General features: G+C 38.0%; 1 protein-coding gene across 1 annotated transcript in view; it reads right to left on the bottom strand.

Moving 5' to 3' along the window:
• Positions 1 to 26,378, bottom strand: part of DNAH12 (dynein axonemal heavy chain 12) — a 243,907-nt gene that overhangs the window by 32,201 nt on the left and 185,328 nt on the right. The window contains exons 57-61 of the mRNA XM_044253319.1: positions 20,112 to 20,326; positions 18,516 to 18,708; positions 17,049 to 17,241; positions 14,200 to 14,372; positions 9,193 to 9,333 (exon numbers count right to left, since the gene is read on the bottom strand). Coding sequence (XP_044109254.1) covers positions 9,193 to 9,333; positions 14,200 to 14,372; positions 17,049 to 17,241; positions 18,516 to 18,708; positions 20,112 to 20,326 — 915 coding nt within the window. The remainder of the gene's footprint in view (positions 1 to 9,192; positions 9,334 to 14,199; positions 14,373 to 17,048; positions 17,242 to 18,515; positions 18,709 to 20,111; positions 20,327 to 26,378) is intronic.

Raw genomic sequence — 26,378 nt, 5'->3', positions numbered from 1 at the left:
CATAAAATCTACATGTGTAAAATGTGACATCAAAAATATAAAGTTGGGGGGGTAGTAAAAATATGGTTTGGAATGTGTTCAAATTTAAGCTGCTCTCGTCTTAAACTTACAAACACAAGATGTTATAAGTGAACCTCATAGTAACTACAAAGGAAAAAAATCCTGGTAAATACCACAAAGAAAATGAGAAAAGAACCTAAGCATAAATCTAAAGCAAGCCATCATATCACAAAGGAAGAAATGAAAGAGAAGAACTAAGAAAACAGGCAGAAAACAATTTTAAAATGGCAGTAAGTACATGCTTATCATTAGTTACTTTAAATTAAACTCTCCAAATAAAATGGCTGAGTGGATTAAAAAATATACCCATCTCTATACTGCCTACAAGAGACTCAATTTAGAAGTAATGGTACACAGACTGAAAATGAAGAGATCAGAAAAGACAGTCCACGCAAATAGAAATGAAAACTGGGGTAGCTGTATTCATATCAAACAAAATAGACTTTAAAACAAAGAGTTTAATAAAACACCAAGAAGGGAACTACATAAAGGGTTCAATCCAGCAAGAAGATACAACATTGGGGGGGACAAGATGGCGGGGTACTAGGAAGAGGCGTCTTTTCAGCTGGTACCCCAAAGTGAGCTGATTACCTACCAAAGAACTCCGATCACCCATGAAATCAGCCTGAGATCAGAATTATACACGTCTGGATCTCTACAGGGGCAGAAGACGCCAGTGAGCAGGTAAAGCGGAATGGGAACAGCGGACTGATATCGGAAGATAAACAAAAGGGGGAGGGAGCCACCAGAGGCGACCGGTGCGAAAGTAATACCCCAATACGAGCGAGAGTGCCCTGCGTCTGGGGACCAGCATTAACTTGGAGACTGGTTGAAAGCACTCCAAAAGAGCAGAGGATTGCGGGGGGAAATTGTGGGAATCGGGGCGGCTAGGGACAGGGGCTTAAGTCCCCGGTCCCAGACGGCCTCCCCGGCGCGGAGGCAGAGAGAGTGCGGCGGAGAAACCAGCTCCTGGTCCCTAAGCCGCCAGCGCGCCCCAGAGCGCGTGGGTTCCGGCTCCTGTGAGGGGATGGGAGCTGCGCCGGTCTGCAGAACGCGCGCTAGCCCTACCACAAAGCTTGAGACGCGCGCACGTCCCTCCAGCTCTCCTGGATTTCTAAGGCCCGGGGGCGCTTTTTGACCTGCGCCATTGTTTCAAAGTCTAAGCCGCGCGAGCGAAACTCTTCCCCAGACAGAGGCGCGCAAAAGCCCAGCCTGCGGCTTACGGACCAGCGCCCCGTTCTCAGTGCCCCAGACGCGCGCCCGACCCACAGCCGCCTCTGAAAAGAGGTGCGCGCAAGCCGGGCACTCCCAGCCCAGGCCGGAGGCAAAATCTCAGTGTGCGATCGCTGCTTGGAACCTCTCTGGCGGTCAGGAGCTCCCAGACAGCCGCCACTGCCTTGGCTTTGGGGACGAGCAAAAGATCCTGCGCCCCCAGGGTCTTTAACTTGGAACCTGCACTGCCAGCGTCCAAGGGGGAATTTATTCAGCTTCTGCACCCAGACTGAGGCTTCTCTCTGAGACGGAGATCAGGAAGTGTTCCAGGGTGCACCTTGACTGCACCAGAGTTGATACATCCAGCTACATCTGTTCAGTCTTCTCCCACCAAAATGACTAGGAGGAGGAATGCCCAACAGAAGAAAAATACAGAGGATGGACCTTCTGCAACAGAGCTAATGGCTATCAACATAGACAATATGTCGGAAAGAGAATTCAGGCTAACAATTATCCAGGCAATAGCTAGGTTGGAGAAAGCCATGGATGACCAAACAGAATTGATTAGGGCCGAACTGAAAGCGACCAGACAGGATGTTCACAATGTTAGGGCGGAGCTTAAAGCTATCAGGGAGGAGGTCCACAATGCTCTCAATGAGTTCCAATCCAATCTAAACTCTCTCAAAGCTAGGGTAACTGAGACAGAAGATAGAATTAGTGATCTGGAAGACAAACAGATAGAGAGAAAGGATCAGGAGGAAGCCTGGAACAAACAGCTTAGATCCCACGAAAGCAGAATCAGGGAAATAAATGATGCCATGAAGCGTTCCAATGTCAGAATTATTGGAATTCCTGAAGGGGAGGAGAAAGAAAGAAGTCTAGAAGATATCGTGGAACAAGTCCTTCATGAAAATTTTCCGAATCTCGCGAATGAAACCAGCGTTCATGTACTAGAGGCTGAACGGTCTCCACCCACGATTATACACTCCAAAAAAACATCACGACACCTGATAGTCAAATTGAGAAATTATAATTGTAGGTATAATCTCTTGAAAGCCGCCAGGGCAAAGAGGCTCCTTACTTACAGAGGGAAGCCCATCAGAATAACGTCAGACCTGTCCACAGAGACCTGGCAAGCCAGAAGAGGCTGGCAACATATATTCAGGGCACTAAATGAGAAGAACATGCAGCCAAGAATACTTTATCCAGCAAGACTGACATTCAAAATGGATGGAGAGATAAAGAGTTTCCAAGACCGGCAAGGCTTAAAAGACTATGCAACCACCAAGCCGATACTGCAGGAAATATTAAGGGGGGTTCTATAAAAGAGGAAAAATCCCAAGAATAGCATTGAACAGAAATATAGAGACAGTCTACAGAAAGAAAGACTTCAAAGGTAACTCGATGTCAATAAAAACGTATCTATCAATAATCACTCTCAATGTGAATGGCCTAAATGCACCCATAAAATGGCACAGGGTTGCAGATTGGATAAAACGACAGGACCCATCCATATGCTGTCTACAAGAGACCCATTTTGAACCTAAAGATACACGCAGACTGAAAGTGAAGGGGTGGAGAAGCATCTTTCATGCCAATGGGACTCAAAAGAAGGCTGGGGTAGCGATTCTCATATCAGATAAATTAGACTTCAAACTAAAGACTGTAGTCAGAGATACAGAAGGACACTACATAATCCTTAAAGGGACTATCCACCAAGATGATCTAACAATTGTAAATATCTATGCTCCCAAGATGGGAGCAGCCAATTACTTAAGAAAACTGTTAATCAAGATAAAGAGTCATATTGATATGAATACACTAATCGTAGGAGATCTTAACACGCCTCTTTCAGAATTAGACAGATCATCGAAGCAGAAAATCAATAAAGAAACAAGAGCATTGAATGACACATTGGACCAGATGGACCTCATAGATATATACAGAACATTCCACCCTAAAACAGCAGAATACTCATTCTTCTCAAGTGCACACGGAACCTTCTCCAGAATAGACCACATACTGGGTCACAAATCAGGACTCAGCCGATACCAAAAGACTGAGATTATTCCCTGCATATTCTCAGAACACAATGCTTTGAAACTGGAGCTCAATCACAAGGAAAAGTTCCGAAGGAACTCAAACACCTGGAAGCTAAAGACCACCTTGCTTAAAAATGCTTGGATCAACCAGGAGATCAAAGAAGAACTGAAACAATTCATGGAAACCAATGAGAATGAAGACACTTCGGTCCAAAACCTATGGGATACAGCAAAGGCGGTCCTAAGGGGAAAATATATAGCCATCCAAGCCTTGCTCAAAAAAATTGAAAAATCCAGAACACACCAGCTGTCTCTACACCTTAAAGAACTGGAGGATCAACAACAAATCAAACCAACTCCACACATAAGAAGGGAAATCATCAAGATTAGAGCTGAGATCAATGAGGGAGAAAGCAGAGATACAGTAGAACGTATCAATGAAACTAGAAGCTGGTTTTTTGAAAGAATCAATAAGATCGATAAGCCACTGGCTACACTAATCCGAAAGAAAAGAGAGAAATCCCAAATTCATAAAATTATGAATGAAAAGGGAGAGATCACAACTAACACCAAGGAAGTAGAAACAATCATCAGAAGTTATTACGAACAGTTATATGCCAATAAGCTTAGCAACCTAGATGAAATGGATGCATTCCTGGAAAAATATAAACTACCAAAATTGAACCAGGAAGAAATCGACAACCTGAATAGACCGATATCTAATAACGAGATTGAAGCAGTGATCAAAAACCTCCCAAAAAACAAGAGCCCAGGACCTGACGGATTCCCTGGGGAATTCTACCAAACCTTCCAAGAAGAAATAACACCTATTCTCCTGAAGCTGTTTCAAAAAATTGAAGCAGAAGGAAAACTTCCAGACTCTTTCTATGAAGCCAGCATTACCCTGATCCCCAAACCAGGCAAGGACCCTACCAAAAAGGAGAATTTCAGACCAATATCACTGATGAATATGGATGCTAAGATTCTCAACAAGATCCTAGCCAACAGGATCCAACAGCACATTAAAAAGATTATCCACCATGATCAGGTGGGATTCATCCCTGGGCTACAAGGATGGTTCAACATTCACAAATCAATCAATGTGATACAACAAATTAATATGAGAAGAGAGAAGAACCACATGGTCCTCTCAATTGATGCAGAAAAAGCATTTGACAAAATCCAACATCCGTTCCTGATTAAAACGCTTCAAAGTATAGGGATAGAGGGAACATTCCTGAACCTCATCAAATCTATCTATGAAAGACCCACAGCAAATATCATCCTCAATGGGAAAAAGCTTGCAGCCTTCCCATTGAGATCAGGAACAAGACAAGGATGCCCACTTTCACCACTCTTGTTCAACATAGTATTAGAAATCCTAGCAACAGCAATCAGACAACAGAGAGAAATAAAAGGTATCCAAATTGGCAATGAAGAAGTCAAACTCTCTCTCTTCGCAGATGACATGATTCTTTATATGGAAAACCCAAAAGACTCCACCCCCAAACTACTAGAACTCATACAGCAATTCAGCAGCGTGGCAGGATACAAAGTCAATGTGCAGAAATCAGTGGCTTTCTTATACACGAACAATGAAAATACAGAAAGGGAAATTAGAGAATCGATTCCATTTACTATAGCACCAAGAACCATAAGATACCTGGGAATAAACCTAACTAAAGAGGTAAAGGATCTATACTTGAGGAACTATAGAACACTCATGAAAGAAATTGAAGAAGACACAAAAAGATGGAAGACCATTCCATGCTCTTGGATCGGAAGAATAAACATTGTTAAAATGTCTATACTGCCTAGAGCAATCTATACTTTTAATGCCATTCCGATCAAAATTCCACTGGCATTCTTCAAAGAGCTGGAGGAAATAATCCTAAAATTTGTATGGACTCAGAAGAGACCCCGAATCGCTAAGGAAATGTTGAAAAACAAAAATAAAGCTGGCGGCATCACGTTACCTGATTTCAAGCTTTATTACAAAGCTGTGATCACCAAGACAGCATGGTACTGGCATAAAAACAGACACATAGACCAGTGGAACAGAGTAGAGAGCCCAGATATGGACCCTCAACTTTATGGTCAATTAATCTTCGACAAAACAGGAAAAAATATACAGTGGAAAAAAGTCTCTTCAATAAATGGTGCTGGGAAAACTGGACAGCTATATGTAGAAGAATGAAACTCGACCATTCTCTTACACCGTACACAAAGATCAACTCAAAATGGATAAAAGACCTCAACGTGAGACAGGAATCTATCAGAATCTTAGAGGAGAACATAGGCAGTAATCTCTTCGATATCAGCCACAGCAACTTCTTTCAAGATACGTCTCCAAAGGCAAAGGAAACAAAAGCGAAAATAAACTTCTGGGACTTCATCAAAATCAAAAGCTTCTGCACAGCAAAGGAAACAGTCAAAAAAACAAAGAGGCAACCCACGGAATGGGAGAAGATATTTGCAAATGACAGTACAGACAAAAGGTTGATATCCAGGATCTATAATGAACTCCTCAAACTCAACCCACACGAAACAGACAAACACATCAAAAAATGGGCAGAAGATATGAACAGACACTTCTCCAATCAAGACATACAAATGGCTATCAGACACATGAAAAAATGCTCATCATCATTAGCCCTCAGGGAGATTCAAATTAAAACCACATTGAGATATCACCTTACACCAGTTAGAATGGCCAAAATGAACAAAACAGGAAACAACATGTGTTGGAGAGGATGTGGAGAAAGGGGAACCCTCTTCCACTGTTGGTGGGAATGAAAGTTGGTGCAGCCTCTTTGGAGAACAGTGTGGAGATTCCTCAAGAAATTAAAAATAGAGCTTCCCTATGACCCTGCAATTTCACTCCTGGGTATTTACCCCAAAGACACAGATGTCGTGAAAAGAAGGGCCATCTGTACCCCAATGTTTATAGCAGCAATGGCCACGGTCGCCAAACTATGGAAAGAACCAAGATGCCCTTCAACGGATGAATGGATAAGGAAGATGTGGTCCATATACACTATGGAGTATTATGCCTCCATCAGAAAGGATGAATACCCAACTTTTGTAGCAACATGGACGGGACTGGAAGAGATTATGCTGAGTGAAATAAGTCAAGCAGAGAGAGTCAATTATCATATGGTTTCACTTATTTGTGGAGCATAAGAAATTTATGAAATTAAAAAAATTTATGAAATTTTAAAAAATCAACATGGAAAAAAAATTAAGGAAATTGAAATCTGGGTCTTTGAAAAGATGAATAATATTGATTAACCTCTAGTCAGGATAACTAAGGAAATAGAAGATAAAAATTACAAATATCAGAAATGAAGGAAGGGCCAAAGCTATTAATTCCATTGACATTAAAAAGATAATAAAGCAATATTATGAACTCTATGTCCTCAAATTTGATAACCTAGCTGAAATGGATCAATCCATTGGAAGACACAATCTGTCAAAATTCACACAAGAGGAAACATAGTCTAAATAGACTTCGTGTTATTATACTTGTGCTGCCTTAACAAAATATGGTAGACTGGGTTGCATGAATGCAAATTTATTTTCTCAGAGTTCTGGAGGCTAAAAGTTTGGATCAAGGTTTTGGCTGATTTTGGTTTCTGATGAGACCACTTTTCTTGGCTGGTAGACAGCCCCTTTCTCACTGTTTCCTCACAAGGCCTTTCCTCCATGTGTATATGGAGAGAGAAAGCCCTCTGTTAGCTCTTTTTTTTTTTAAAGGACATTAATTCTATCAGATAAGGACCATACTTTTATGACCTTATTTAAAATGATTACTTCCTTACAGGTCTCATCTCTGTATACAGTCACACTGTCAGTTAGCGCATCAACACATGAGCTTGGGGTGGGGGAAACAAATATGCAGTCCATAACTATATCTATTAAAGAAACTGGATTGATAATTAACCTACCAAAACAGAAAGCACACACTAAGATGGGTTCTGGAGAATTCTACCAAACTTACAAGAAGAAATTCTACCAATTCCTTACAATATCTTCTAGAAAATGGCAGAAGGAATACTTCCCCAAATCCAGTATTACCCTAATACCAAACTAGACAGAGATAGTATAAGAAAACAACAGACCAATATCTCTCAAGAACATGGATACAAAAAATCTCAACAAAATATTAGCAAACTGAATCAAACAATGTATAAAAAAGAATAACACACCACAACAAAGTGATATTTTTCCCAGGTAGGTAAGGCTGTTTCAACATTCAAAAATATCAATGTAATCTAGTACATCAATAAACTAAAGAAGAATTAAACACATGATCATATCAGTAGATGCAGAAAAGGCATTTGACAAAAACCAGTAACCTTTCATGATCAAAATTCTCAGCAAACTAAGTATATGTAAGTATAATTAAGACCAATGTCCTCAACTTGTTAAAGAAATTTCACAAAAAAATCTATGGCTAACACCACACTTGAAAGTGAGAAACTAGAAACTTCCCACTAAGATCAAGAAAACAAGGATGTTCCTTTACACCACTTGTCAACATCATACTGAAAGTTCTGGCTAGTGAATTAGAAAAAGAAATAAAAAATGTATAGATTAGAAACAAAAAGTTAAATTGCTTTTGTTTGTAGATAACATAATTGCCTATGTAGAAAATCCAAAAATCTGAAAGAATTGACAAAAAAAAACCTCCTAAGAACTAATAGGCAAGTATAGCAAGGTTGCAGGATACAATGTCAACATACAAAATCAGTCACTTTCCTACATATCAATGACAAATAAGTGGAATTTGGAATTTAAAAACACAGAACCATTTGCACTGGCACCCCCAAAAGTGAAATACTTAGGTATAAAGCTAACAAGTCATGTACTATATGAGATCTATATGAGAAAAACTATAAAAATGTGATGAAAAAAGTCAAAGATAATTAAATAAATGAAGAGATATTCCATGTTCATGGATAGGAAGAATCCATACTGTCAGGGTTTCAGTTCTTCCCAATTTGTTCTATCGATTTAATGCAGTCTCATTCAAAATTCCAGCAAGTTATTTTGTGTATAATTAACAAACTGATTCTGATGTTTCTATGGAGGGGCAAAAGACCAAGAACAGGCAACAGAATACAGAAGAAGAACACAACTGGAAAACTGACATTACTGGATGTCAAGACTTGTGATAAAGCTACAGTATTCAAGACAGTGTTGTATTGGTTTTTAAAAAAAGACAAATAGATCAGTGGAACAGAATTTTGTGGATTTTCTATAAAGTTCACTTTATATGAGATGCAAAAGACTCAGAATAGCCAACACAGTATTTAAGAAGGACAAAGTCAAGGACTGACACCACCTGACTTCAAGACTTACTATAAAGCTAACTGAGTCAATACTACAAAAGAATGAATATAGATCAGTGACACAGAATAAAGAATCCAGAAACACGCCCATATAAACATAGTCACCTGATCTTCGGCAAAGAAGCAAAGGCAGTATAATGGATAGTCTTTTCAACAAATGGTACTGGAACAACTGGATATCCACATGCAAAAAAAAAAAAAAGAATCTAGACAGAGACTTTTCACAAAAATTAACTCAAAATGGATCATAGACTTAAATATAAAATGCAAAACTATAAAGTTTCTAGATTACATAGGAGAAAATCTAGATGACCTTAGATATGTTGATGATTTTTTTTTTAGGTACAGCACCATAAGCCATGAAAGAAAGAACTGGTGCTAATACTATGGTAGAGAAATGTACAAATAAAATCACGACTTAAACAGAGCAAAAACATGATATCCTTCTGTGAGAAGGCATCTTCATCCATTAGCTTTCCCAGGCAATTTTTTAAAAACAAATAAAGAAAAATCAAGTAACTTACAGAAGAAGATTGGCACATAACAAAAAGGAAAACAGCAGCTTGTCCTTCTCAAATAGTGATCGGCATATATTACAATATAAGTTGTATGTGAAGTGGTCATTTAAATATCGTAGGCGCTTTTCCAAAATTTTGGATTTGTTACTGAAAGGTTGAAAAACAGGCAAATATGTTGAGTCAAACAAAACTAAAAAGAATAAGTAACACATGAATTAACACATAAGTATCCATTGTTAAAAATACGAAACTATACACACACACACACACACACACACACACACGAGTGCATATAAAACTGGTGAAATCTGAGGGTGCCTGGGTGATGAAGTCAGTTAAGCATCCAACTCCTGGTTTTGACTAAGGTCCTGATCTCAGGATCATGGGACAGAGCCCTACAGAGGCTCTGCGTTCAGCAACTGGGTCTGCTTGAGTTTCTCTCTTTCCCTCCCCATTTTCTCTTAATAAATAAATAAAATCTTTAAAAAAGAAAAAATAACTGGTGAAATCTGAATAAGCTCTGTGGATCTCCTGGTTTTGATATTGTAGTACAATAATGCAAAATATCACCATTGCAGAAACTGAATGAAGGATACATGGGACCTCCCTGCATAATTTTGTTTGCACAACTTCTCATAAATTTATAGGTTAAAAAATATGGTATAAATCTATGAGAAAATGAAATTGGGTTCACACCATTTCTCTATTTTCAAAATTCTAAACTTACTGTATTCCAAAATGACTGAAAAACCATCAGTTAATTAAAAGATACCTATATTAAACAGCTATTATAGTGTGAGATTTATGTTGGGGGAAACTGTAATAAACCAAAAACTATGAAACATTTTTGTCCCAAAGAAACAGCAAATCTAGATCAAGATGTACATATTTTTAAAAATATATGAAAAGTCAGAAAATATCTGGATAAAAGGTTACTTCTGGTTGTGGTTCTGGCTGATATTTTTCTTCTTTATACTCCTATATGTCTAAAATGTTATGTGTTTCTTTTTTTCTTAGTTCAAAGATTTTTCAGTAATACTGAAAGGAACGTAAGATGATACACCCATTCTGGGAAGATTTGGCAGCTACTTTTAAAAAAATAAACAGGCAACTGCCACATGACCCAGCAATTGCACTATTGGGCATTTATCCCAGAAATGAAAACTTACGCTCACACAAAAACCTATACAGGCAAGTTTATAGTTTTATTCATAAAAGCTAAAAACTGGAAATAACTCAGTTGTCTTATAGTACATCAATATCATGAAATAATTCTCAGCAATAAAAAGGAACCAACTACTGACACACATAACAACCTGGAAGAATCCCCAGAGAATTAAGTTGGGTGAAAAAAAGCCTATCCTTAAAAGTTATGTGCCATATATGGGGCACTTGGGTGGCTTAGTCAGTTAAGACTCTTGATTTTGGCTCAGGTCATGATCTCAGAATCAAGCTCCCATACTGGACTCTCCACTGAGTGGGGGAGTCTGCTTGAGATTCTTGCCCTTTACCCCTCCCTGCCCACCCACCTGCTCATGCTTGCTCACTCTCTAAAATAAATAAATCTGATTTAAAAAAAAGTTTTGTGCTATATGATTTCATTCTTGAAATGATGAATTTATAGAAATGGAGACTGGATTAGTGGTTGTTGAAGGTTAAGTTGATGGTAGGGATGGGAAAGAAATGGGTATGGCTCTACAGGGGCAGCATGGAATCCTCATGTTGATCCAAGTGTTCCCTGTCTTGACTGTATCAACATCAGTATCCTGGCTGTGACCTCGTACTATTGCATGGGTTTCCAAGATGTCACCATGGGGGAAACTGGATAAAGAGTACATAGGATCACTGCACTATTTCCTTTTTCTTTAAATTAAGATTTTTATTTTTTTTTTAAGTAATCTCTATCCAACATGAGGCTCAAACTCACAACACCAAATCAAGAATTGTATGATCCACCCACTGAGCAAGCCAGGAACCCCCCACTGTATTATTTCTTATAACTGCATGTGAAGGGCACCTGGGTGGCTCGGCTAGTTAAACATCTGCCTTCAGCTCAGGTTGTGATCCCAGGGTCCCAGGATGGAGCCCCACATCCGGGTCCCAGGATGGAGCCCCACATTGGGCTCCCTGCCCAGCAGGGAGTCTGCTTCTGCCTACCCCTTCCCTCTCGCTCGCTCTCTCCTGGTCTCTCTCTCAAATAAATATATAAATAAAATCTTTAAAAAATTACAAGTGAATTTACATTTATCTCAGAATTAATTTTATTTTTTTAAAGATTTATTTATTTATTTATTAGAGGAGAGAGAGAGAGAGCGCGCGCATGAGCGCGAGCGAGCATAAGGGGGAGGGTCAGAGGGAGAAGCAGACTTCCTGCCGAGCAGGGAGCCCGATGCAGGACTCGATTCTGGAACTCCAGGATCACGACCTGAGCTGAAGGCAGTTGCATAACCAACTGAGCCACCCAGGTGCCCTCAAAATTAATTCAATTTTAAAATTTAGTTTAATTTTTAAAAAGAAATTTTCCGGCCTATGGAAAGGGTTTGGAAGAGCAGGGGATAGTGACACTTCTCTGAGTAGACCTTTTTGTACAGAATATACTTCTGGAATCATTAATGGCTTGTGTGCTCAAAAATATAATAAAATTAGGGCGCCTGGGTGGCTCAGTGGGTTAAGCCTCTGCCTTCAGCTCAGGTCATGATCCCGGAATCCTGGGATCAAGCCCCCCATTGGGCTCTCTGCTCAGCAGGGAGCCTGCTTCCCCCTCCCCGCCTGCCTTTATGCCTACTTGTGATCTCTCTCTCTCTCTCTTTGGCAAATAAATAAATAAATAAATAAAATCTTTAATATATATATATATATATATATATATATACACACACACACACACATATATATATCTTGAGATTATATATACCTTGAGATTATATATATATATAAAATATTTAGTTTTCTCTTCATCCTGGTTGATTTAATATATTAAAATAAATCAACCAGGATTTATTTATATATATATTTATATATATTATTATTATATATATTCAATGTATATATTAAATCAACCAGTATTGTTATATATATTATTAATACATATTAATAATATATATATATTAAATCAACAGGATGAAGAGAAAACTAAAATGAAATACAAAAGAATCCCCAAACCAACAACATCTGAACCCAGCTGTATTGCACATGAATAATATCACCATAATGAAGGGAGAAAAACTAATCAAGTAATTTTTTAATATATATTTTTTATGTCTCAAAACAAAAAAACTGATTTTTCATGTGTACATAGGCATTTAATTCTCTTCAGTACACTCAAGAATCACTGGATTTCCTGATCACTACATCATATAGCAAATCTATGTTTAATATTTTCAGGAACTCCCAAAATATTTCCAAAGTGACAATACTGTAAAATCCAGGATTTTACAATACTGCTGGCAGTATATGAGGGTTCTGAGGACTCTACGTCCTTGCTGAATGCTTGTTGGTGACATTTATGTCAATTCCTCAGCTTGAAGGGGGAGTCTGCTTGAGATTCTTGCCCTTGTGTGGACTGTCTCCTCCATTGTGTGGACTGTGTAAATTCAAATTCCAAATCCCAAATGGGAGAGCTCAGATATTTCAGTCACTCAGGAGAGAATGTCCTACCAAGAGCTCATGTAGATTGTACACGGTAGGCTCAAATCATACTTTTATTCTACTTGACAAATACAGCAGTTACTAAATATCAGATAGTGTGATAAACACTTCACAGTTATTAAATTCTCATAACAATTCTAAAAGGTAGATACTATTATTATCTCTATTTTATAGATAATGAAAATTGAAGCAATTACAGAAAGGTTAGTTAGCTGACTTGCCTGTATCAATGTAGTTACTATGTGTTGAACTGAGACTTAACCTCTTGCTCTAGTCTGACTCCAAAATCTGTGTACATTCATTAACTGATTAAAGAGAAAATATCTAGCAATTAGAAATGTGGGCTGAAGCTTTTTAAAAAATATTTTTTTAAAAAAGATTTTATTTATTTACTTATTTCAGATTTTATTTATTTATTTGGGAGAGATAGCACACATGCACAAGAGAACAAGAGCCTGGGGAGCGGCAGAAGGAAAGGGAGAAGCAGTCTCCATACTGAGCAGGAAGCCTGGACACAGGGTTCAATCCCAGGACCCTGGAATCATGACCTGAGCTGAAGCCAGACACTTAATGGAATGAGCCACCCAGGCTTCTCTTAAGATTTTATTTTTTTTTAAATTAGTTTTTTTTCCAATGTATTTATTTTCAGAAAAACATTATTCATTATTTTTTCACCACACCCAGTGCTCCATGCAAGCCGTGCCCTCTATAATACCTATTTTTAAGTAATCTCTACACCCAGTGTGGGGCTCAAACTCACAACCCCGAGACCAAGAGTTGCATGTTGTACTGACTGAGCCAATGAGGCACCCTGGGACTGAAGCTTTTTCGAGGTCTCAAGGGTGGAGAACGGTATTGGAGTTGCCAGCATGGATAAGTCAAGTGCCATATTAAAATATTTAAAGGAGGTGGGGGAAGGACTAAAGCTAATCCTTCTATGCATATATCTTGAGTAGAGGTGAAACAAAACTTAGAATAAAAGGGGGCTTTCTTTTTCCCTTTCTTTTAACTCTTCCATATTTAAAAAAAATTTTTTTTGTTTGTTTGTTTCTAGAGAGAGAGAGAGATAATGAACAGGAGAGGGAACAGGCGAGGGAGAGAGAGAGAATCTCAAGCAGACTCCAAACTGAATTCAGAGTCCCACATGTGGCCCAATCTCACCATCTCGAGATCACCACCTGACACAACACTAAGAGTCGGATGCCTAACTGACTGCACCACCCAGATGCCCTTCAACCTTTCCATGTTTTTAAATCTTCTATAATGAATACATACTACATAATGAGAAAAAAGTTATGTATTTTTTATGGAAAGGATGTTGAAAGTCCAACCTAAAGAGGATGAATGAAGCTAGGGAATGTTTACCTGTCATGAATAGAGTTGATATAAAGGTTGACAAACCAGGTGAGAGAGTATTGGTACATGGGATCAATGTTAGCCAGGTCTGCAATGCTGAAGAATAAGACTGATGAGTGTTTGGCAATGGCTCTGTAGCCTTCTCGAGACTCTGCTATTTTGAGTTCCGTTTTTTCTGCAATCTAGGAGAGAAAAATCCAGATAAATAGAAAATATGCTTTCTAATTATGTATTTTTCATATAATAAATTTTATATTTAAGACAATAATAAATAATATTAAGACAATGATAAAATTATAGAGGCATGTTTTTTTAATTTAATTTTATTTATTTTTCAGCATAACGGTATTCATTATTTTTGCACCACACCCAGTGCTCCATGCAATCTGTGCCCTAACACCCACCACCTGGTTCCCCCAACCTCCCAACCTCCACCCTTCAAAACCCTCAGATTGTTTTTCATAGTCCATAGTCTCTCGTGGTTCACCTCTCCTTCCAATTTCCCCCAACTCCCTTCTCCTAACTCTCCATGTCCTCCATGCTATTTGTTATGCTCCACAAATAAGTGAAACCATATAATACTTGACTCTCTCTGCTTGACTTATTTCACTCAGCATAATCTCTTCCAGTCCAGTCCATGTTGCTACAAAAGTTGGGTATTCATCCTTTCTGATGGAGGATGTATACTCCATAGTGTATATGGACCACATCTTCCTTATCCATTCATCCGTTGAAGGGCATCTTGGTTCTTTCCACAGTTTGGTGACCGTGGCCATTGCTCCTATAAACATTGGGGTACAGATGGCCCTTCTTTTCACTACATCTGTATCTTTGGGGTAAATACCTAGTAGTGCAATTGCAGGGTCACAGAGGCATGGTTTACAAGAAAATGCTTTATTATGCTAAAAGTTGGATAGAAAGAAAGGGAAAGGAAGGAAAGAACTAGGGAGGAGAGAAGGTTGAAAACGACAGGGAAGAGAACAATGGATGAAAAATAGTTTAAAGTTGTGTTTTTTGTTTCAGAAATACCAGAACTGTCAATCTTTGCTTATTTATTGTCTGAATCTGACATGTGTCTACTAATGCCACTCACCTTATTTTAATAGGTCAGAGAGAGGGAGAAAGAGAACATGTGTACACGTGTGTTTACGATGTCAACATGCACACCAGAACCCAGCTCAAAGTCTGGCAAAGCAGATATTCAGACTATTCAGAAATAGTTCTTAGCTGATGCGGTTAGACATGAAGAGTACCTTTTTAAACTAGCTTCTCATATGTTTAACTTTTCTGGATATAATATGGGTGTTAGCTAATATTCAACCCCAAAAGAAAAAAAATTATCCAAGGTAACAGCTTTCCAATTGACAACTTGATCTGATAGATCGCTATTCTATAGGAAAAATGTGTAGAGAATTTATCCACCATTTCTCCTTCTTTGGACACGCTATGCAGACACTGCTGAATGAGTGCACCCATGTATCATGTTTATACTGAATGACCCTGTTTGTAGCTGAGTCAGTCAGGAGGTGGAGATAGAACTGGACCCAAGACAAACTAAATCAATTTTTCTCCCAGGAAATTAGAACTTTAAGACTTCAGAAACTGAAGTCAAGTGGTACTGGGCATTCCTGCTAGTAAAAAATAATGGAACCAAATTTGGTTTCTACCTTCAAGACAAATGTATGAAGGCACAGATACAATAGTTTTACAGGAGACACTAGTCTTTTTATGGAGCAGAGAGGTACAGATGAGGACTACTCAATCTTAGAGAGGGACAAAGAGCATAGAAACATTCCAATTATTCTTGAGGCCTGCATATACTTCCATAATTAGAAAAATAAAATGTTCCTTGCATATTTTTTTCAGTCTAGTTGACACACAATGATACATTAGTTTCAGGCATACAACAGTGATTGGATAAGTTTATGCTATATTCATCACAAGTATAGCTACCATCTGTCAGTATAGGGCACCATTATAGTATCATTGACTATATTCCTTATGTTGCCCTTGTATTTTTCTAATTTGAGCTAATTTGAATAGGCTTCTGTTCTTGCAAACAAACTTTCCCCAAAATTATACTGAAAGGAAACTAAAAAAGAATCAAAATGTTGACAATTAACAAGTCAGGAAATGACAGATACTGGTAAGGATATGGAGAAAGGGGAATCCTCTTACACTACTGGTGGGAATGCAAGCTGGTGCAGCCACTCTGGAAAACAGTATGGAGGTTCCTCAGGATGTTAAAAATAGAGCTACCCTACAACCCAGCAACTGCACTACTGGGTTGTTTACCCCCAAAATGCAGATGTACTGAAAAGAAGGAGCACATGCACCCCAATGTTCATAGCAGAAACATCCACAATAGCCAAACTGCAAGAAGCCGAGATGCCCTTCAACACATGAATGGAATAAAGGTCGTTTATATATACAATGGAATATTACTCAGCTATCAGAAAGGATGAATATCTAACACTTACATCAACATGGATGGAACTAGATGGTATTATACTAAGTGAAATAAGTTAATCAGAGAAACACAATTACCAAATGGTTACACTCATATATGCAACATAAGAAATAGTGCAGAGGACAACAGGGATTGGTGGGGTAACTGAATGGGAAGAAATCAGAGACTCTGGACTCCAGGAAACAAACAGGGTTGCAGAAAGGGAGGTGGGTGCGGAGACAGTGTAACTGGGTGATGGACATTACGGAGGGCACGTGATGTGATGAGCACTGGGTATTATACTGAATTGATGAATCACTGAACATTATATCAAAAACCAATGATAATTGGCTAATTGAATTTAAATAAAAACATTTTTTAAAAAAATGTTGCTAGGATTTCTTTTCACCTGCTGTTTCTTTGTTATTTCATTGGACATCATTTTAGCGGAGTCTAATACTTTAATTGCACTTTCATCTTCTAAAATGTTCCCTTCTGAAGATGATAGTGTTTCTAAAATTTTTTTCTCTATATCTTTTAGCTGCTTCTTATTAGCTGCAGACTGAAGAATAAGGGCATTTCGCTCCTCTTCTAATTCTGGTCTAAAATGATAGAAACATTTAATCTAAATTTATAGTACTTTATTTAAATTCATATCTAAATACTAGATATCACAATTTTGCAGACATTTAAATATCTTTGTAGATATGTAACACAAACTATTATATGTAACACAAACTTTATCCTAAGGAAAAAAGTTAATTCCATACAAATGATAATTTGAGAAATCTGAGCACAAAAATGATCACTAATTGTATATATATAAAATGTGGCAAAAACATGTACCACAGTAACTCCAAGAATGTGTTAAGTTTATCCATATGGCTGAGATGGTTATGTGAAGACAGGAACTGGAGAAGAAACACAATAGTCAACTTCTTATCTACTCCTTGGCTTTGTCACAGTGTTATTTTCACCATGTCTTCCACAAGAGCAAAAAAGATGATTTGTCATACAATTGTCTTTTCAAGTAAAAGATAAAACTGGCACTTAACAACTTCACGAAGATAGTATAAAACTTCAAAATAACATAATTTAGCATGTTATAGAATTTGTTAGGACATGGTATGTCTTGGATACTATGCAAGTAGGATTCATATATTGGAAGAACAAAATTAATGATTGTGTAATTTCACTTATAATTTAATTTCATGTAATAGACTGCTTGATGTTATGTTAAGCTCCAAGTGGAGATTTCCTTCAGGAAGTAATTCTTTACTAGTAGCTTTAGCAGGTTATCTTAATATCTTTTCTTTTTTAAAAAAATAACACACACACACACACACACAAATAGCACATGTTAGTAATAGAAAAATACATAAAGAGTGAAAAAATAATAAAAATTACCCATGATTCTCCTGGGTGAACTTTTTTGGCTCAAACAATCAGATACAAGTCAGAAGTCATGATATGTCACCTGAAACCTACTACCCATACTAAGAGTCCAGTATAGCATGGTTGACTTACAACTTACTTATAGAATGGCAATTTTCCCTTTTGAGAGAGAGAGGGTGTGCACATGAGCAGAGGGGAGGGGCAGTGGGAGAGGGAGACAGAGAATTTGAAGCAGACTCCACACTCAGGATGGAGTCTGAAGTGGGGTTTGATCTCATGACCCAACCCAAAATCAAGAGTCACGTGCTTAACCAACTAAGCCACCCAGGCACCCCAAGGATGGCTATTTTAAAGGACTATATACTTATAATAACAAAATGTAAAATTTGATAAGTTTTTGAAATAATCACATAACAAAAGTATTAATGGCCTACAAATCTTCCTCTCTAGACCATCTGGAAGCATATAAGAAAATACATACCTCTCCTTTGCAACAACAATACCTAGTAACTGATCTTCAAGTCCTTCTGGAGTTATCATGAAATTGAGTAAAGACACCTTTGTAGCCAGTTCTGGCATATAGTGAGGATTTCTCAGTTTTGTGGTGATATAAAACTTGAAATCAAAGGAATATTCAATAATGACCTCACCAAGTCTGATGCAATCAATGCCACCTATATTTCAGAAAATAAATGCACGGTAAGTAAGCCAAAGTTGTATAGCTTCTCCCTCTGTTAAGGCTGTTCCTAGGTTACAAGTAAAGGGTCCTAAAGTAATTTAAAATAGTATAGAGATGTGACAAAATCATAGAGGCAAGTAAGCAATTATACATCAGGACATTCATTCTGGGATGGCATAAGACATTTTCTCTGGTTATGGAGACTTCCAAATTAAGATACCTTTTTATCTTACCTACTCTATCAATTCTCAATCATGATTCCAACATGATTTATATATGACTGAAACTCTTAAAAGTACTAGAATTTGGGGGTGCCTGGGTGGCTCAGTGGGTTAAAGCCTCTGCCTATGGCTCAGGTCATGATCCCAGGATCCTGGGGTCGAGCCCCGCATCGGGCTCTCTGCTTGGTGGGGAGCCTGCTTTCTCCTCTCTCCCTCTGCCTGCCTGTCTGCCTACTTGAGATCTCTGTCTGTCAATTAAATAAAATCTTAAAAAAAAGTACTAGAATTTGTTATGGAAAAAGCCTGAATGTCCATCAACTGATGAATGGATAAAGATGTGGTATATACATACGATGGAATACTACTCAACCCTCAACCCTTACCATTCGCAATGATGTGAATGGAGCTAGAATGTATTATGCTAAGCAAAACAAGTCAGTCAGAAAGACAAATAACATGTTTTCATTCACACATAGAACTTAAGAAACAAAACTGATGAACATAGGGGAAGGGGGAAAAGAGAGAGGGAAGCAAACCTTAAGAGACTCTTGATTACAGAGAACAAACTGAGGGTCACTGGAGGGAAGGTGGGCCAAGGATGGGCTAAAGAGTGGCGAGTATTGAGGAGGATACTTCTTGTAATGAACACTGGGGGTTATATATAAGTGATGGATCATTAAATTCTACTCCTGAACCCAATATTACACTATATGGTAATGAACTAGAATTTAAATAAAAACTAAAAGCTGAGCAAAGAAAAAAGAAGTACTAGAGTGTGGCACAGATAAAATTTTTATAAGCAGAAGACTTAAGGTGGGCAATGTTTACTTAAAGTCAACGCTAGTCACATTAACCATTACTATTCATAATAACAAACTTTGTGACTCCATGGTCACAAGACAAAGAGATTTCAGGCTGGCCTCAACTTCTTTATGTTCTCTACTGAGTAACAGTCTAGATAACAGTGGTTAACATAATGAACAGAGGGCAAGATATTTATTTTAGATTATCTGACCAAAATTCTTTCCTGATACTTGTTCTAAATTTCTTTTCACATATAATAATGACACAGAAGTTCTGAGTTATTAATATTATACTTAAATTTATGTAGTGACTTTCTTGCCTCAAAGACCATTGAACCATCTTTCAGTTCTAGCAACTATTAATTAACTGGTACCTTGTTTAAAAGTTTGTCTAAGTAGTAAAGGCTCCAAAGATGGGTCCAGTTCTTCGCCAACATTTTCTAATAGAAGTGGAGTTCCGAACTGAATACAGTTTTCCAATGTTCTCATATAGTCTGAATCGGATAGCTTAATAACACTAAGCTGATTTTCTCTTTCAGAGTTTTTGATCCACTTATTGGCTTGACCCTGTGGGTCAATCATTAAAGGCCTAGAATATAATAAGAGACATTCTGAGAGGAATACTTAGATGTTGATTTTTTTATGTAATTTAAATAACACCATCAATCTGTACAAAAGCAAAGTGTTTCACATACATTATCAGGATTAATTTTCACAAGAGTCCTTTGAGAGAAAAGTAAAAAGGAGTTTTATTGTCATTCATTTATTCACTTTTAAGATTTAATTTTTTATTTGACACAGAGAGAGAGAGAGAGAGAGAGGGTACAAGCAGGGGGAGCAGGAGGCAGTGGGAGAAGTAGGGTCCCCACAGCAGGGAGGCTGATGCAGGCTCCATCCCAGTACCTTGGATTCATGACCTGAATTGAAGGCAGATGTTTAACCAACTGAGCCACCCAGAGGCCCCAGTCATTTATTTTTGAAATGAGGAAATTAAGTCTCAGGGAGTACTTTGTCCAAGTTCCAAATCTAGTTCCATGTCAGAAGTATAATCTTGTGAACCTCTAAGCTGTGTTCTTTCCAATATAATGCCCGATCTTCATGGTAATTTTAATAAATGACATCTATTAATATAATAGGGTTTGAAGTGGCGGGGGGGTGGGAGGTTGGGGTACCAGGTGGTGGGTATTATAGAGGGCACGGCTTGCATGGAGCACTGGGTGTGGTGAAAAAATAATGAATACTGTTTTTCTGAAAATAAATAAATTGGGGGAAAAAAAGTAAAAGAAAAAAAAAAAGAACTGACCTCTGAGATTTTCAGTGTTTAGAGATTGGGCAGAAAATGAAGAGATAGTAAAGGAGACTGAGGAGGGCCTGTGAGGCTGGAGGAAAACAGCTAAATGTGGCATCACAGATAGAAAATCTGTATCTAGGGGCACCTGGGTGGCTCAGTGGGTTAAAGCCTCTGCCTTCAGCTCAGGTCATGATCCCAGGGTCCTGGGATTGAGCCCCACATTGGGCTCTCTGCTCAGCGTGGAGCCTGCTTCCCTCTCTGTCTCTGCCTGCCTCTCTGCCTACTTGTGATCTCTGTCTGTCAAATAAATAAATAAAATGTTAAAAAAAATAAAAAAAATAAAAATAAAGTTATTTATTTTTTAGATTTATTTTTTATTTTCAGCATAACAGTATTCATTATTTTTGCACCACACCCAATGCTCCATGCGATAAAATTTTAAAATAAGAGATCCACCAGCCTCTAATGGATTTCCCCAGGTTTGAGTAGAACCATAAACTAATTTCCAAATTTTGTCTGGTATATATTTGAGATCTATTAAATAAATTTTTCTATGTAATTATGGTAAAGACTTTCTGTTCAAGAACAAATAATTCATGGTTGAAGATATCGAACATACGATCAGCTTTCCTCTTCCTCAGTGATGATACTAACTGCCCTAGGTTCCTTTTATATTTAATACAGTGCATTAAATCATCTTTAAAAAATGTTAGTAAGTTGTTTTGGCTTTCTCAGACATTTTCTTTCTGTTTCAGCTTCTAGGGATAAAATCCCATTTTCCTTTGTCCAAAAACAAAAAACAAATTTAAAAAATTTTCCTTTCCTTTCCAAAGACAAAACAATCAGCATTTTTCACAGATCCAGAACAAATAACCCTAAAATTTGTTTGCAACCAATACTCCAAAGAGCCAAAGCAATTTTAAAAAAGGAAAGCAAAGTGGGAGGCATCACAGTTCTGGACTTTGAGTTATATTATAGCTGTAGTAATGAAGGCAGTATAGCACTTGTACAAAAGCAGAAACAGATCCATGGAACAGAATAGAAAACCTACAAATGAACCCACAGCTATATAGTCAACTAATCTTTGACAAAGCAGAAAAGAATGGAGAAAAGATGGTCTCTTCAACAAATGGTGTTGGGAAAACTGGACAGCAACATGGAAAAGAATGAAACTGGACTACTTTCTTATACATTACAAAAAATAAATTCAAAATGGAGGAAAGACCTAAACATGAGGCAGGAAACTATCCAAATCCTAGAGGAGAGCAAAAGCAGTAACCTCTTTGACATTGGCTGTCACAACTTCTTACTAGATAGGTCTCCTAAAACAAGGGAAACAAAAGCAAAAATAAACTATTGGGACTTCATCAAGATAAAAAGCTTCTGTACAGTGAAGGAAACAATCAACAAAATTAAAAGGTAACCTTTAGAATGGGAGAAGATATTTGCAAATGACAGATCAGATAAAGGGCTAGTATCCAAAATATATAAAGAATTTTTAAGGCTCAATGCCTCCCAAAACATGGGTAGAAGACATGATTAGACATACATGTCTTTGGAAAAAATGCTCAACATCACTTATCATCAGGGAAATACAAATCAAAATAATGATAAGATACCACCTCATACTAGTCAAAATGGCTAAATTTAACAACACAGGAAACAACAATTTTTGGTGAGGATGCAGAGAAAGAGGAATCCTCTTAACTGCTGGTGGGAATGCCACCTCGTGCAGTCATTGTGGAAAACAGTATGGAGGCTCATCAAAAAGTTAAAAATAGAATTACCCTATATTCCAGCAGTTCCACTACTAGGTATTTACCCAAAGGATACAAAAATAGTGGTTCTAAGGGATCCATGCACCCTGATGTTTACAGCAGCATTATCAAAGACAGCCAAATTATGGAAAGAGCCCAAATGTCCATCATCTATCTAATGAATGGATAAAAAAGATGAAATATTTATACACAATGGAATATTATTCAGCCATAAAAAAGAATGAAATCTTGCCATTTGCAATGACCTGGATAGTGCTGGAGAGTACTATGCTATGGGAAATAAGTCAGTCAGAGAAATGGAGGGGAGGTAGGGGGGCTGGGTTAAATAGGTGATGGAAATTAAGGAGTGCACTTGTGATCAACACTGGGTGATATATGGAAGTGATGAATCACTAAATTCTACACCTGAAACTAATATTACACTCTATATTAACTAACTGGAATTTAGATAAAAATTTGGAAAAGAAAAACAATTCAATTAGTAGATGACTGGTTGCTTTCTTTCCCAGTTCAAATTGTACTGAAATCCTATTAAAAATACAAAAAAGTCCAGGTACTAGTTAGAATTTACTTTTTTTTTTAAAGATTCCATTTATTTATTTGACAGAGAGAGATCACAGCAGACAGAGAGGCAGGCAGAGAGAGAGAGAGGGAAGCAGGCTCCCCGCTGAGCAGAGAGCCCCATGTGGGACTCGATCCCAGGACCCCGAGATCACGACCCGAGCCGAAGGCAGTGGCCTAACCCACTGAGCCACCCAGGTGCCCCAAAATTTACTTTTGCTATCACAGCAAACAGTGGGAAAGTGTTCTGGAAATGAGAAAGTTACTTTGCATATAGCTGCTTAAAAACTGACTAGATGAGATGCTTTTAGTACCTTACAAGGCCCTGTTTAAATCTACTGATTTCTTCCTTATATATCTTTGTTACTGGAAAAATATAGTATTGTTGATACCCTTGCAAAAAGTAGCAATTTTTGTAAATTAACATTTAATGCTAATCAATATTCTTGGTAATGCATAAATTAATTTTCTGGATAATACAATGTTTAGAGATTATTGTTTATTCTAAAAGACATTCAATTTCCTATGTGAATATTAAATATATAAATGGAAAATTGAATATTAAATATATAAATGAATGTTAAATATATATGTGGATATTAAATATATATTAAATATATAAATGAAAATATGTGAATATTAAATATATAAATGGAAAATTGAATTTCATCCAGAGAGATGAGGCCCTGCCATAGTGTTTGTATTTCAAGCACAGTATAACAGTAAAGCTAGCCTACATTTGAGATCCATAGGCAGTCTGAATTAGAAAGCATTACCCACCCATGCTTCTGGCAGAGGAAGTAATTTTGGAGAAAATGTTGCTGTTAAGTAGACAGAATGGTGTGTTAATAAAGCAGCAAAGTATTTTCATTGTGGTTAAAAAGTAAGAAGAGTCAGATTTTGAGATATAGACACTAAAATGATAATTTGAAGATGATAATTATTTTTTAAAACTAACATTTATTGAACACTTATTGTGTATTAGGCACTTTCTCACAACATTTCTATAATGTAGGAGTTGTTATCATCCCCATTTACAGGTGAGGCACCTAAGGCATTGAGAGGTCACATAAGTTACCCAAATCTCAAGATAGAAAGTGATAGGGGAAAATTTGAATTCAAATATCCTGACACTAGAGTCTGCACTGCTTCAATCACTGTACCATATTATAAACAAACAAACCTCTAGAAATCATGAACAAACACAATAAGGATTCATTATGAACTACAGTTCTAGCAGCATGACTGGTTAAATAACCAAAAAATCCTACCACCTAGGACTGGTAGATAAAATGTGACATTTTAAAAATACATAGGTGGCAGACATTCATAATACATAAATACATTAAATATGAGTATAGAAAAACACAGGTGCCAGAAACACAGGCAAAATTGAATTCCAGAACAGGAAGTATGGGGGCTGAAATGACACTAGCCTTGGGAAGACTGTCAGTTCTAATAACCTAGGGGCTCCTTGAGTCTGTATGCAGCAGGAAGCTAGAGCTGAGACCCTTGCATTAAGCTAATACCCACAAAAGGCTTGGTGAAATCACAGATAGAAAAAACCCAACTCAATGCATAAGGAGACAGGAAGGAAGTTTTTTTATTCCTGTCTTACATCCAGCTGAGAAAAAAAATCTCCTGAGAATCTGTACCCATAGATTTATAGTTCATGCAGTTTTAGGGTACAAGTTTACAGTATGTGAGCCAAGAAATTCCAAGCTGAGAAATTAACATGTATTGGACCAGTAATACTCTCAGGAATCTTGGACAAAGTAAGGACAAAGCAGAATTGCAGCTTGGACCGGAGAAATGAAAAACTCAACCCCTACAGATTTTGGGGGTAGGGGTGAGAAAATCTCTTTGGCTAAAAACACAATACCTTTACCAACATTTGCCTAGTAGAAATCTCTTACTCCAGGAGACAGCTCAACTCATGATAAGACTGACTCAAGCACTAAAGGCATGGCTGAAGAAGAGACATGCCCATTTCCAGTGGCTAATACCATTTAGCTCAGTCCCCATTGTTAGACCCATGATATCTGGCATTCAAGCAAATATTATGAGAGATTTAAATAAGCAAGGGAAAAAATGCCTAAACATTCTCAGGAGACAAAGAAATTAACAGAAATAGAATCCTAGATAACACAAATGTTAGAACAAGATGGCGGGGAGTAGGAGACTGGGATATCATCAGGTCCCAGGAGTTCAGCTAGATAGTTATCAAACCATTCTGAACACCTACCAACTCAATAGGAGATAAAAGAGAAGAAGAGCAGCAATTCTAGGAACAGAAAGTCGACTACTTTCCAGAAGGTAGGACATGTGGAGAAGTGAATCTGAAGCGATGGGAAGATAGACTATGGAGGGAGGAGGAGCCAGCTCCTGGCAAGTGAAAGAGCAACAGAACACCAAATTGGAACTTTTAGAAATCTGCTCCACTGAGGGATATCGCTCCAGAGACTAAATGGGGGTGGAGCCCTCATGGGGACAGTGAGGTCTTAGGACCTGCGGGGTCACATAAAGACCAGGGGTGTCTGAGTGTCACAGAGCAGCCAGGTATCAGAGCAGAGAAGCCAGCTGCAGGGACTGAGCCAAGGAGTGGGCTTTCAGTTCAGGGTTACCTTAAACCATGATCAGAGGCACAGTCAGGCCACTGCTCTTTGAGATGGTACCCCACAAGCAGTAGATCTGGGGAGACACCCTCCTTCATCCTCTGGGAGAAATGGTACAGGAGCACACTGCAGGAGACTGCTCTGTTTGGAGACTCCAAATAGGCCCATGCACCAGAGATAGAAACAAGCTGGGTGAGCACGAAGTACAGCCAGAGACCAGGGGGACAGGAGTGACTGGCTGCTTTTCTCTGAGGGCACACTGAGGAGTGGGACCCTGAGCTCTTGGGTCCTCTGGGGCCGGAGATTGGGAGGCCACCATTTTCATTCCCATCCTCCAAAGCTATACAGAAAGCATTCAGGGAACAAAAGCTCCTGAGAGCAAACCCAAGCAGATTA

The sequence above is a fragment of the Neovison vison genome, chromosome 6, assembly GCF_020171115.1.
Source record: "Neovison vison isolate M4711 chromosome 6, ASM_NN_V1, whole genome shotgun sequence".
NCBI classification, from domain to species: Eukaryota; Metazoa; Chordata; class Mammalia; order Carnivora; family Mustelidae; genus Neogale; species Neogale vison.
Note: the sequence above shows the minus strand (reverse complement) of the source record. Positions and strands in the feature narration are given on the sequence as shown.